General features: G+C 36.1%; 2 protein-coding genes across 9 annotated transcripts in view; one reads left to right on the forward strand and one right to left on the reverse strand.

Annotated features, from left to right (window-relative positions):
* Window positions 1–5988: 5988 nt before the first annotated feature.
* LOC106079515 (uncharacterized) lies at window positions 5989–12197 on the reverse strand. Of its 7 annotated transcripts, none has more exons than XM_056041294.1 (5): window positions 12040–12197; window positions 11410–11514; window positions 11150–11222; window positions 9635–9819; window positions 5989–8492 (listed from the first exon to the last, which is right to left on the reverse strand). In XM_056041294.1, the coding sequence occupies exons 4-5, from the start codon at window positions 9812–9814 to the stop codon at window positions 7587–7589; spliced, it is 1086 nt and encodes a 361-aa protein (XP_055897269.1). In that variant the 5' UTR covers window positions 9815–9819; window positions 11150–11222; window positions 11410–11514; window positions 12040–12197; the 3' UTR covers window positions 5989–7586. The 7 variants fall into 7 exon arrangements, with proteins under 7 accessions (XP_055897269.1, XP_055897285.1, XP_013096140.1 ...); XM_056041310.1 differs by having other exon boundaries at window positions 11410–11500; window positions 12040–12190; XM_013240686.2 differs by lacking the exon at window positions 11150–11222.
* A 243-nt stretch (window positions 12198–12440) lies between these two features.
* Window positions 12441–13047, forward strand: part of LOC106071106 (HAUS augmin-like complex subunit 6) — a 37534-nt gene continuing 36927 nt past the window's right edge. For both annotated transcript variants that reach the window (XR_008779778.1, XM_056041249.1), the window contains exon 1: window positions 12441–12596. The gene's annotated coding sequence lies outside the window, so the exon portion shown is untranslated. The remainder of the gene's footprint in view (window positions 12597–13047) is intronic.

The raw sequence follows: 13047 nt of genomic DNA on the forward strand, positions 1-13047 counted from the left end.
TGAGACATTGAAGTGCAGTCATATAATATATATATATCTCTGTTGTGCCTCCTATGTTAACATTCTTTTTACTGAAGACATAATTTTGTAAATCTATTTTTTCCTGCAACCCAATTTGAACATCGGTAACAGGTGTTTAATAATTGTCTTTTATATTTAATTTGTTTTATTTATTTACATCCTAGAAGCGAATCGTCATTTCTTCATTGAGCATTGTAAGGTGAATTACATAGATATTGATGTCCTTAAGTAGTAGCCTAATTCATTTGTCAACAAACAAGTTACGTGAGATTGTAAAACCCTTTAAAATAGATTTAATATCTCGATAAAGAGAAAATGATAGAATCAATGAAAGTTAATTTCTTTCCTTGCATTCGTAGCGTGGTTTCATTCATTCGTCTTAGATGCCTACCTTAAGCCTGCTTAAGTCACCACCAACCGTTACATTTTCCTGTTTCTCAAACAAACAACATTCCTAAATTATATTTAAGAGATTAACAAAATTGAACAATAACAACTCCCTTTCGAAATCCAGCTAACCTAGCTCAGTTTAAAATAAGAGTTTAACATGTTGATTATCATTTGTTTAAAAAAAAAACTGTAGAAATATTAGCTTATTTTCGGCATTGGCTTGTATTTTATTTACACTTTTTATAATAAGATTCAAATAGAAATGAAATTGGGCTAAAATTGCCTGCGTATCATATGTAGTGCAGAGTCGTCGGCGAAGTCCAAGTCCGTTTTTTGATTCTGTTCACGTCATGGAATGCAGTCTGATTCATTGCTCTCTTTATTATGTCGAGATGGCTTGGAGGAAGACATTTACCAAGATGACTGCACTCTTCACTCTTGTTCAAATAAACTTTTGTAGACGTGGGAAAATCCGGACCTCAAGCTGGAAGGTAGACTTTATGACGCCGGTCGGTGAAATAAGCCCAAGATCATCGTCTCCACCAGGGCCAGGTTCAAACAGGTTGGGAAGGACGTGAGGACAGACTCGCCTACAACTGAGACGGGGCACAGAATGATGAAATCTTGTCATTCTTATAGGCCTACTAGATAAGATCTGAGAAGTTAAACGCTAACTATTAATTTGATTTTTGTCACGTGCCTTTTCACTTTTCAAGGGTTATCATCTTCTGCTCAGTTAACGCAGACGCGTTGTTAAAAAATTATATAAATTCGAGTTTTGAAATCAGCTTACATAAACTTCAAATATTAAAAAATACAGTTCTAGTTACTTAAGTATTAGCCTATCCCCGTAATAAAAATCTGTTGTAAATATGTGTATATACTTTTTTCCTCAAATGAACTCACTCAGCTAAATATTCAAACTAGACATTGTTTCTACCCATACTACAATAGACCTATTTGTATTTACGTCTGTGTGATTCGGAAGAATAAAAAAAAAAAAGTATATTCTATAGTTTATTATAAGCCTATATATTTAAAAAAAAACCACAGCAATTCATATATAATTGGACTACATTATAGTCGAAGAAATTGAATATCAAATTGTCATTACACACAGTAACAATAATAAATAAATAGTCATTGAAATGTTGTTCAGTTCAAAAAAGAAACAAAAGATGTTGGCAACAAATCACAGACAAATAGTGATGGAAGGAATAGTCGAGAATCTCTTCGAGTCTTCACATTGTACAAGTGCCAAATAAATGTTGAGGTCACAATAGAACTTTTTAAGGACTTGTGTGTAGTAGCTGGACATAGTTGTTACATACATGGGACAGCAACAATCAAATGTTACATTTTACAGATGTAGGCCTATCTATTTTGTAACGTATCCCCACCCCTTGTGAAAGGGGTGATAAAATGCTACATTAGAATTGAAGCTTTCAGGCGTAAAGGTAGTGCAGAGTGTTGTACACAAATGTACTTTCAGAAACCTCTCACAGGACAACGGGGGGGAGGGGGGGGGGGAAAGAGAGAAACAGGGACCATTGAGACCACATGACCAGGCTGCTATCCATTTAGATTGAATGGGAATTATCCATTCGAAAGTTGTATATGTTTCAACGATCTTCCAACCGATTCCATTTGATCTTATCCAAGCCCCCCCCCCTCCGTGTTAAGTCTAATACCGTAGTAGTAGTTTCTTTGACCTAATCATTACAAAATGCTGTTTGCTTGTTAAGAATGAAAACTTTCAATTATTGAGTACCGGTATCACATCCACGAACGCTGTTCTATACCGGGTCAATCAAAAGTAGGCTATTTGTACTACTAAACAAGTATGCTCATTTGCTAACAAAATATTTAGGTCTAGAATTTAGATTGAAAGAACTCTCAGGGTTTAAAAGACAACTTTGTTATTTGATGAATTTAAGACGAATAGGTAGAACTCGACATCCGGTACATTTTCATTTCACTTGTCCTAAAGTAGTGCTAGCAAACAGGAAAGTTCTCTTAACAAATATCAAATGACTCTTGTGCTACCTGATAGAACATTGCATTTTGCCTAAAATGTCTTGTCTTATGTTTTGTATTATTTGCCAGGCTGAATTATTCACTTAGTATATAGCATACATCTTCACCTGAACAAATGTCTCCTATAACTATAACTCAGCAACTGTTTCATTGAATGCACTCACTTTAAAAGTTAGATTTTTAAATCTATATATTTGTTCACAATAAGTGTAAACATATTGTTATAAACTTGGTGGTGGCACAAACGGGGGTAGTGGTGTGTGTGTAGTCAGCCGACGCAAATCGCCCCAGGCCAGCGCTAGACGAGCGGTCAACCGTGACGAGCTACGTCGGTCAGCCGAAACGAATATCAACAGGACGGTTCGGGAAGGATCGCCGGCGTGAACAGAGTTCAGGAGCGTCACGAGAGTTGTAGTCATCTGACCACCTAGAAACGTCGAGCGGCGTTCTGTCCAGTTCGAGAAGGCCAGTAGGGACCCTATATAAGAGAGGAGGTGTCGCAGTCAAGACGGTCGAGAAAAGGGGCTCAATACAGCAAGGTTCAGAGAGCGGGTTCACGACAGGAGTTCAGAACACGGTCGACTACAGCACAGTTCAACGGTGTGGTTCTGTACGGAGCATTACGACGGTTCAGTGCGGAGTACTGTCAAGTACAGTTGAGACGAACGGCGTCTTGATCTTGGTCTGTGATCGAGTCCGACACAACGAGCCCAAGTGTGTGAAGTCAGTCCTGAACTGTTGAACCCAGTGCAAGCCCGGAACGAGACGGAGAGGCCAGTGCAAGACTTGATACGGCGGAACGGTGTTATCGGAGAGATATTTGTTATCGCAGAGCTATTTGTACTGTTCTACGTGCTGCCAATTGTACAGTATTGGCTGTTATTTATGGACATTAAACCTTTACGTTATTTTGGAGCCCTGACTTGTCAAGTTCTTTAAGTTGGTGGTGTATGGTGCAGTTTGCAGAGAGCCTGGATAGTGAGATTCGTAACAACTGGTGTCAGAAGTGGGATCGGATCGGAATCGGATTGGATCGGATCTACTATGGCTCGTCTGAAACTGCTGTACGAACTTGAATTTAGAGAACTGAAAGAAGAACTCCGTGGACGAAGGCTGAAGACATATGGAAACAAGGAAACTTTACAAGCACGCCTCCGAGAAGACATGTTGGAAGAAAAAGAAGATCCGGACACATATCTTTTTGAAGTCGAACCTAACTTGCTGGAACAGCTCACCTGTAGTATGCAGCAACTGATCACCAGTATCATGCAGGAACAGATGGCAGCTATGCAAGAAGAGATCACCCGTAGCAAGCAAGAGCAGATGAGCGCCGTAAGAGAAGAGGTTCTTGCCACGAGTACAATGCGGAACATGTTGAATGAACAGACCTGTTCCGGGCTCGAACAGATGTATACTTCGATGAAGGAAGTGACGAGACCCATGCTGAGGAATTCGGAAGACGTGGTAGAAACCCCATGCTGCCAGAGTGATTTGAAAGATGGAGGAGCCGCACCATCATTCAACGTCGAACTACTACCCATCCAAAGTTTTGAAGAAACAGGCAGAAACCAGTGTAGTGCTGATGAAGATTGTGCTCTCAACGAGAAGCAGAAGGAGACTGATGAAGAAACGAGAAAAGAGACCAATAGTTTTATCAAAGGTCGTGATGCAGCTGTACCTGATATGAGCACCTTAAACAGCAAGACAGATCAAGAGAACGCTGAGTTTGCCTACAAGCCTTTTGCTGAGGGACGTTTACATGATGAAAGCTACCGGCGAGGCTTGGACCCTACAGACGTTCGTCCAGATGCGAAGATTAGCGAGAGAAGCCCTGATGGTGGTCAAGAGAATCCAAGGAAGCCTGACGTTGAAGATGATGGACATTTGCACGATGAAAGTCATCGACAAGGTCTGAAACCAACAGGCTATTGGCCCAATACTGAGACGAGAGAGAGAGGTCCTGATGGTGGTGAAGAAAGCCAAATGGAGCCTGAAGCCGAAGATGAGGGACCTTTGCACGAGGAGTGTTACCAACCTGCCCCACAAGCATGCCCTCCAGACAAGGCTGAAGATGATGACCTGTCCCACAATTCCCTGTCCTGTGGATTTGAAGCCCATCCCAGTCCTTCTTCGCAAAGCCCTATGAAGCCACCTCTTTGGTCAACCATCTTGGTAATCCCTGCCCTTACATCCTATACCTCTCCATGTGTCAAGTGGCTGTCCTCAGTACCGACCGACAAGAGAGCAATGCAACCACAACGTCACTGCAACAAGAGGACGATCAACTGGTGGAAAAGAAGAAGGCGGCGTTTGCGTAGTCCAACGTGCATGGTGATTCTACCAAGAAATAACTGCAGCCACATGAAGACCAACTGGCGGAGAAGAAGAAGAAGGCGACTCTCCCTGAGTGCAACATGGATGACGATGCGCTCACGACATCAATGCAACCAGATGAAGGCTAACTGGAGGAAAAGAAGAAAACGTTTACTAAATTTAACGTGGGTGGCGATGAAAGCACGACGTCGAGGCAAACAGGTGAAGGCCAACTGGAGGAGAAGAAGGAAGCTGACTGCAACATGGATGGCTCCATCAAGCTCAAGAGGCAAGCCAACTGCCACCGATCGACCCCCACCTACAGCGATAAAACTTCACAGCCAATGCCATGATGTTGATTCTGTCCGGGACGGACAGATCTAAGGAGGGGGCAGTGTTATAAACTTGGTGGTGGCACAAACGGGGGTAGTGGTGTGTGTGTAGTCAGCCGACGCAAATCGCCCCAGGCCAGCGCTAGACGAGCGGTCAACCGTGACGAGCTACGTCGGTCAGCCGAAACGAATATCAACAGGACGGTTCGGGAAGGATCGCCGGCGTGAACAGAGTTCAGGAGCGTCACGAGAGTTGTAGTCATCTGACCACCTAGAAACGTCGAGCGGCGTTCTGTCCAGTTCGAGAAGGCCAGTAGGGACCCTATATAAGAGAGGAGGTGTCGCAGTCAAGACGGTCGAGAAAAGGGGCTCAATACAGCAAGGTTCAGAGAGCGGGTTCACGACAGGAGTTCAGAACACGGTCGACTACAGCACAGTTCAACGGTGTGGTTCTGTACGGAGCATTACGACGGTTCAGTGCGGAGTACTGTCAAGTACAGTTGAGACGAACGGCGTCTTGATCTTGGTCTGTGATCGAGTCCGACACAACGAGCCCAAGTGTGTGAAGTCAGTCCTGAACTGTTGAACCCAGTGCAAGCCCGGAACGAGACGGAGAGGCCAGTGCAAGACTTGATACGGCGGAACGGTGTTATCGGAGAGATATTTGTTATCGCAGAGCTATTTGTACTGTTCTACGTGCTGCCAATTGTACAGTATTGGCTGTTATTAATGGACATTAAACCTTTACGTTATTTTGGAGCCCTGACTTGTCAAGTTCTTTAAGTTGGTGGTGTATGGTGCAGTTTGCAGAGAGCCTGGATAGTGAGATTCGTAACAATATGGTATCAAGAATATAAAGTAACATTTTTAATGAGTAAAAACATTAAAACCATAATTATGAATCTTACTTTAATTTCAGCAGTTTCAGTAATGCCTTATTTCAACAACAAAACATACCGGTATGTACTGTAAGAGTCTGCTGTATCAGAATGTTACAAATATTTTCAACCAATATGTTTGTCACGGGATAGAAGTTTATCTCTATTTTGTTCTTAGTTACATGGCACACCACACATAAAATATATATTAGGAAGCATATACATTTCTTAAAAGAAATAATAAAGCAATTACTAAATTCAAATTGCTGCTTTCATGTTGTTGTTTTTTTAATGTCAAATGTATTTCTTTTGGTGGAGGGAAAATTTCATGCGTACTTAGGCCAAGCTACATTAAGTCTTAACTTAAGTCATAATCAGACTACAAAGGGAAAAAAATGTGAAAACTCATTGCCACTTTCACACTAACGTAATCAATATGTACAATAGACCAATTAGATTTACTGATATTTCACATATGGTACTTAAAATCTAATGGTACCTACTGTGAAATTTTGGCATTTAAATCTTTTTTTGTGAATCTTGGCATAAGCTTAGTGAGTTTATTAGGAACATTGTGTAGATATCATGTCTTTCAAAATAAAGGCTATGAGCTTTAAACATTCTGGAATTCATTCAATCTGATTCAGGTATAAAAAAATATTTTTATCTTACTCTCTGAGACTAAAAACCAATGTTTAAATGAAACCAAGAAATAAAATGAGGCTTACCTCTAAATTTTAGGCCATTGGTCTAGATTAAAAGGACATTAATATAAAAAAGAATTTATTGACTTTAGTGTGTATATTAATTTGTTTTTAATGGTACAAGAAAATTAAAAAAAAATACTTTAAAAAAAATTCCTTCTTTATACAGCTCTAATGAATGTTAGATGTTTAAAAAAATGGAGCATCCTTTACGCTGTCCATCTCCCCTTGAACATTTATTTATTTAACCCTTTATGGAAATACATGTGGAAATACCTGAAGATGTTGTCTCTTCATGATAAATATTTTCTAGTTCTCTATAGACAAAATTAAATTCTTTTTTTTTTTTAAACTTGGAAAAATTATAGTGGTCAAACTAGAGTTTTCCCAGTGTTTCCAAATAACTAGTAATTCTTTTCCCAAAGATATACATTAACTGTCAAATTTCTAGAAAAATAGAGCTGTTTTTAAGAAAAAATGTGCCCCCAAGTATTTGCAAGTTGAATAGAGGAATTTTAAAAAGAGAAAATTCTTGGTATAAATCTTTGTTTTTCTTTTTTCTTTCCAGAATTTTAAAAAATATAATATTATTTCTATAAATCCTGGAATATAACAAATGTGTAACAGCAGTTTATAGACTTGGTGTTTCTAGTTTAGTGTTTCAAGTGTATGCATACAAATAGTAGGGAAATGTAGAGAGAAAAAGGGGAGGGAAAGAAAATATAAAACATTTGTTTTGATTTACAATCCAAAAATATTTATAATATAATATCACTTTAAATTTAAAAAAATATACATAATGACTTCAACCATATTTCAAACAAATAAATATTAAAAAACTGCATTAAGTAAATTAACAAGTTTGCATAAATAGAAAATATTTCACTCTGTTGTCTTATGGTATAGCATGTTTAAACATCATCTGGAAGAGTAAAATTGTCTAAAGGTTTACCAGCTAATTTTCGAACTTCCAGTACAGTCCCTTGTTGTCCTTTCTCTTGGAAAACAAATGGAAACACTTCATGTAACTGTTGACACTTCAAATCTATTGTACTTGATGCAGAGTAAGCAACATTGGTTTTATGAACATAATTGGCTGTTTTACAAGCTGAGCTGAACTCTCCAAATTCAGCTTCTGCTAAAGATTTTGATGCTTTTGGCACAGGCAAATAAAACATCTCAAATTTTCTTCTTCGCAATGGGAAGATGTCCGATTTTTTGCTACAGAGTGAACTTTTGGCACCCCACGTTTGTGCCCATATATGACTTTCGTCTTCATTAAAGAAAAAAAGATCTATATTAGGCCATTTAAATGGCCTATTGCCCGGTGGCAACGAACTCATAAAAAATTTCCACTGGACTCGACTAGGGGCAAAAAGCTCAAAACCTTCTATATTTCCTAAAACATTTCTTATTTTGTGCCAGTCTGAAGAATTCATAATAATGTCTATATCATCATCCCAGGGAATTATGCCATGATGACGAACAGCACCCAGCACAGAACCTGAGATTAAAAAATAAGTCAGATTTGCAGCTTCACATGCCTTGACAAAAGTATCCACTGTGAACAAGGCAACAGCTCTATCATATTCAGACATCAATGGTTTAAAGTTTATTAATTCTGCTAACCTAGTTTGTGCATAAGGATCAGTTTTGGAGACTTCTTGTAGTGACAACAAGCGTTCATAAAACGCAGCATAAGTCTTGTACTGTGGCGTGAACTTAGTTTTAATATCATCAAAGTTAACCTGAAGCTTGATTGGACTTTGGCCAAGTGGAGTGTCAGCTACTGGAAATTGTTGATTGTCTAGAACGACCTGTAGAAATAATATTTGCATTTATATTTAGAAATATTAATCAATTGAAATGACATTTATATGCATTGATGCTTCAACTAAAGGTTACAGTGCTTATTTTGCATATATATAGAGGTGTATCCTAATTGCAATATTTTGTTAACACTGCAATATACAAAATATTGCAGAATAATAAATATGCTTTTTACTAGACTTAAACAGATGTCACATTTTTACTTATATCTAGAGAAACTTTTAGTAAACCATTGCAATGTAAAGATTATTAAGTCATCTGGATTAAGACTTAACTAATTTAAAACTATAAAACATGATACTAAAAGCATACATAACATAACAATGGGTACCTCTGTTTTCATAAAGAAAAGATTGTTGATGTTTCATGACAGCCGTTAAGGACTTATTTTTTCAGGGCACAATCTTTTCAACATTTCATCTCCCATCATAAAAAAAAACATCTATATTTTACATCTATATTTTACGGTGTGTGGGATATTGAATAATATTTAACAAAAACAAGCCAACATTTTTTTACTGTTACTTTAAGTAGAATATTCGTTTCAATTACATTTTAAATCTGAATGTCTTTCAAACTCTTGCTTTTTCTAATTTCATAAACTGTAACATCAATGGCTCCTTAGAGAGCATCATTCTTAAGTAGGTTCATTTGTTTCGGGAAGAAAAAAAAAAAAGCATCATCATGGCAACAGTTTTATTAAATGTTTGTCTTAAGGGCTTTTTCATGGTACAAGATACTATTATAATATTGTATTCATATCAAGGAGGCACTGTGGCTGACCGGTAAAGCTTGGCTTCCGAACTGGTTAAAATCCCGGTGAAGACTGGGATTTTTAATTTAGGGATCTTTGGGTGCATCGAGTCAATCCTCTTCTAATGGGTACCTGACATTAGTTGGGGAAAAATAAAGGCGGTTGGTCGTTGTGCTGGCCACATGACACACTCGTTAACTGTGGGCCACAGAAACAGATGACCTTTACATCATCTGCCCTATAGACCACAAGGTCTGAAAGGGGAACTCTACTTTTTTTTTTTATACATAACAATGTGATATTAAAGTAGTTTGCAAGCTAAAGACAAAATGAATTTTTAATTATGATTGATTAGTGATTGTAAATATGGATTACCTTAATAATAAACAAAGTACTGTGCTCCAGCCACATGCCAGGCAAGACAAATTGAAAGATGACATTTCGAATGGGAACAAATATGAGGACAAGTATGACAAAAAGCACAAATATTTTCATCAATTTCATCAAGCATTCTTTAAACTTAGGATGTCTCCAACAAAATCTTCTTCCCATCATATTAGCTACAGAAGTAAACATTTTAATGAAGAATATTTTAAAATGAAACCATGACACTAAATGTATAAAATTGTCTAACATCATTCAGTAAGTGTAATACTAGCAATTAATGTGTCAGCAACAATTCAATATATTTAATATTTAACTTGATATTTGGTCCACATCTATTGAGAATGATTTATTTTATCATATTAGTGATTTCATTTCCTTTTTTTCTTTAATCACATTTAAATCTCGGTAATTTAAAAAAAAAAAGAAAACTTATACATTTAAGATAATACTAGATTAGTAGATCTATAAATAGGCTTTCTCATTCAATTCTAACGTTTCTACATGAAAAATATTCATTGAAAAAAATTGGGTGAATTTGAATCTATAATTTGTATATCTTTAAGACTGTATTTTATCTGTTAGACCAATATCGCCAATAAGGTCATCATGACCACTGTTATGAACCCATTAAACAAAAGAAGAATGAGGATATTTTGAAAATAGAACATTGAATATCAGTCCAGAGTAAATATTTAAACAATATCTGTTAATTAAGGACATAATAAAACAAGAAAAACATAAAAAATACTTTAAAAAGGGTAACTGTATCAATTAGTTTGGATCGGTCATGTTATTAAATTTGTAAAATTGTAATAGATCTAGATCAGTGGTTCCTAAACTTTTTTGTCTTGTAGACCCCTTGCCATGTTTTCTGGTTTTTGGTAGACCTCCTGCTTAACTTATATATTGCATTTTTGCACATTCATAAACGAATTTTTAAAACAAATTTCTAACTGCAGTGAGTCGAAGAGTGAAAAGTAAGAGATCTATCTTTTTTTACACATAAAATTCAAAATCACCATACACATTTAAAATGTTTTTTTGTTGTTGTTTTTTGCATGTTTATCATCCGTTTCTACGGATATTGCTTCATATAAGAATTTGTTGTTCTATGAAGTAGTCCTTCAAACATTAACTATTAATTATTTAACTTGCATTTGTATTGTAAAAGTTTTCGCAAAGTTTCTCGTGTATTTCTTGATCTTTCATGTTTGGCTCAAATATTGGGCCTTCCGAACTGTTTTCACTAACAGGAGAAGGGGCAAAGGTGAATTACTGGCGACTAAACCATGGTAAGCTTCGGGCAGGAGGGACTCGTTAGCCTTGGCTTTAAAGTCATGACTTGCTTAAATGAAATCCACTATCGTAGACCCCCATGGACATCTCATAGACCCCCATTTACTTTTTCACTTTCGTAGACCCCTTGGAAGTCTTCGTAGACCACTTTGGGAACCACTGATCTAGATCAACAAAGATAAATCTGTGCAATTAGAAATATTTTACCAATTATTTTTGTTAAACGCTATTTCATGCTTTCTCAATATATATGCTATATGATCCTATCACTTATCTGAACCTGTTGGGAAAATTGAAGGGGGGATGGGGTGGGTAGAAAGAAAAGAATACCTAGGTAATCACTTTTTACAAATTGAAATATTTATAAAAAAAAATAATTATATAATAATATTAATTATAATTTATAGATCTGACACTTTACATTATAAATATAATATAGATATAATATTAAATACATTATTTATTACATTTTTTTATTTTCCTGCTTTTTCCACATCTAGATCTATTGTAGACGTAGATCTACTATCTAGGCCTAGCCCATCTAGCCTAGTCACTAATCTAGGGATGATTTCCTTTTAATAAATTATAACCTCCAGAATCATACTAATCATAACTCATAGTCATTCACTAGATTTAACTAGATTATCTACTTAGATTCTAGACTAGATCTATTTTTATTTATTCATAGCAGATCAGATGTAAAATTAGTTACACTTTACAGAATAACACTAGTCCTAGTGTCTAGGTAGATCTATTGACAGTATTGATAATCAATAGTATAGCAGTATAGCCACTATTACTATTTAATTTTATTATTTAGTCAACTCATAAAGTATTAGTAATTAGTTATTACTATTAGGCATACATAGCCGATAGCTATACATAGACAACTATTACTAAGACATAGATAGTAGGCCGTCGATGTGCAATACCAATGCTCAATAGTTCTATTGACTATTCTAATTCTATTTTCAATAATTTTCTAGAATCTAGATCTAGATCTATAATCTATATAATAATTCTATACTTATTATTACTTATACTACTAACTACTGTACTATACGCTTATAATTATTTAAAAATATAATTATAGCTACATCTAGAGTCTATAATTTAGATCTTTCGACTTAGACTAAAAAGCTGTCCTAAATCATAATCATAGGTTATAGACTCTAATTTAGTCTAAATCCAGTCAATCTAAATCTAGACTCTGGGTTCTAGATCTAGTTTAGTAGATTCTTATACTTATAAAAAAAAATACTGATTACAATTTGCCAAATTGTAATTCTCAAAAAACGCAAAAGTGACTTCAAGGATATAGATCTAGTCAATCTATTACTTGTTTTTGCTAGATCTAGATTTTGATTCTCAAACATTTAGTCTCCTTAGAGTATTTACATTTATCTAGATGTAGATCTAGAGTCTAGAACTTATATCTAGTAGTAGTAGCAAATATTTAGATCTAGATCCAGAGATGTTAGATTTAGTCAGATTAACGTTTCAAATATCTGGTACTTCCGGTAATGGCGGTACCCAAAATATTTCAAAATAATAACTTGAAAACAAAACACTAACATTTAGATATCTAGATCTAGATCTAGATCATAAATCTATCGGTATACCAATCGATCTAGATTGGACTAGATCTATTATCGTAAGTGCTTTTTTATCAAATTAAAACTCTACTTTAGAGGGATCTAGATTAGAGTATCGGTAATTTCCGCTTTTAGCTGGCGTATTTACGTCTCTAGGCAGCGCCTGGCAACCACTTGCCAGATTTTTGCGATGTCCCAGCGTTGAATCGATGCTAAAAAAATTATTTTCAGGGGGAGATAACCTAGTTGATTTGTAATATCGCCAGCTGAAACCATACTCGAAGAGAGAGGAAATAAAAACATATAGAAATAATAGAATTAATAGCGCTGTAGAGCCGACTCACAGACCTATATAAATATCGCCAGCTTATAGCGGATTGCAAGAGAGAGAAAATAAAACAAATATGTTTATGTCTAGTGTTGGTCCTGCATTTAGATGTGGTGGATTTCGTGGTTTAGGTCTATTGAGCACTTTTTGAAAATATTCTTTCCATCTTTCAAGTTGTTCAT

This window comes from Biomphalaria glabrata, chromosome 1 (genome assembly GCF_947242115.1).
Source record: "Biomphalaria glabrata chromosome 1, xgBioGlab47.1, whole genome shotgun sequence".
NCBI lineage: Eukaryota > Metazoa > Mollusca > Gastropoda > Planorbidae > Biomphalaria > Biomphalaria glabrata.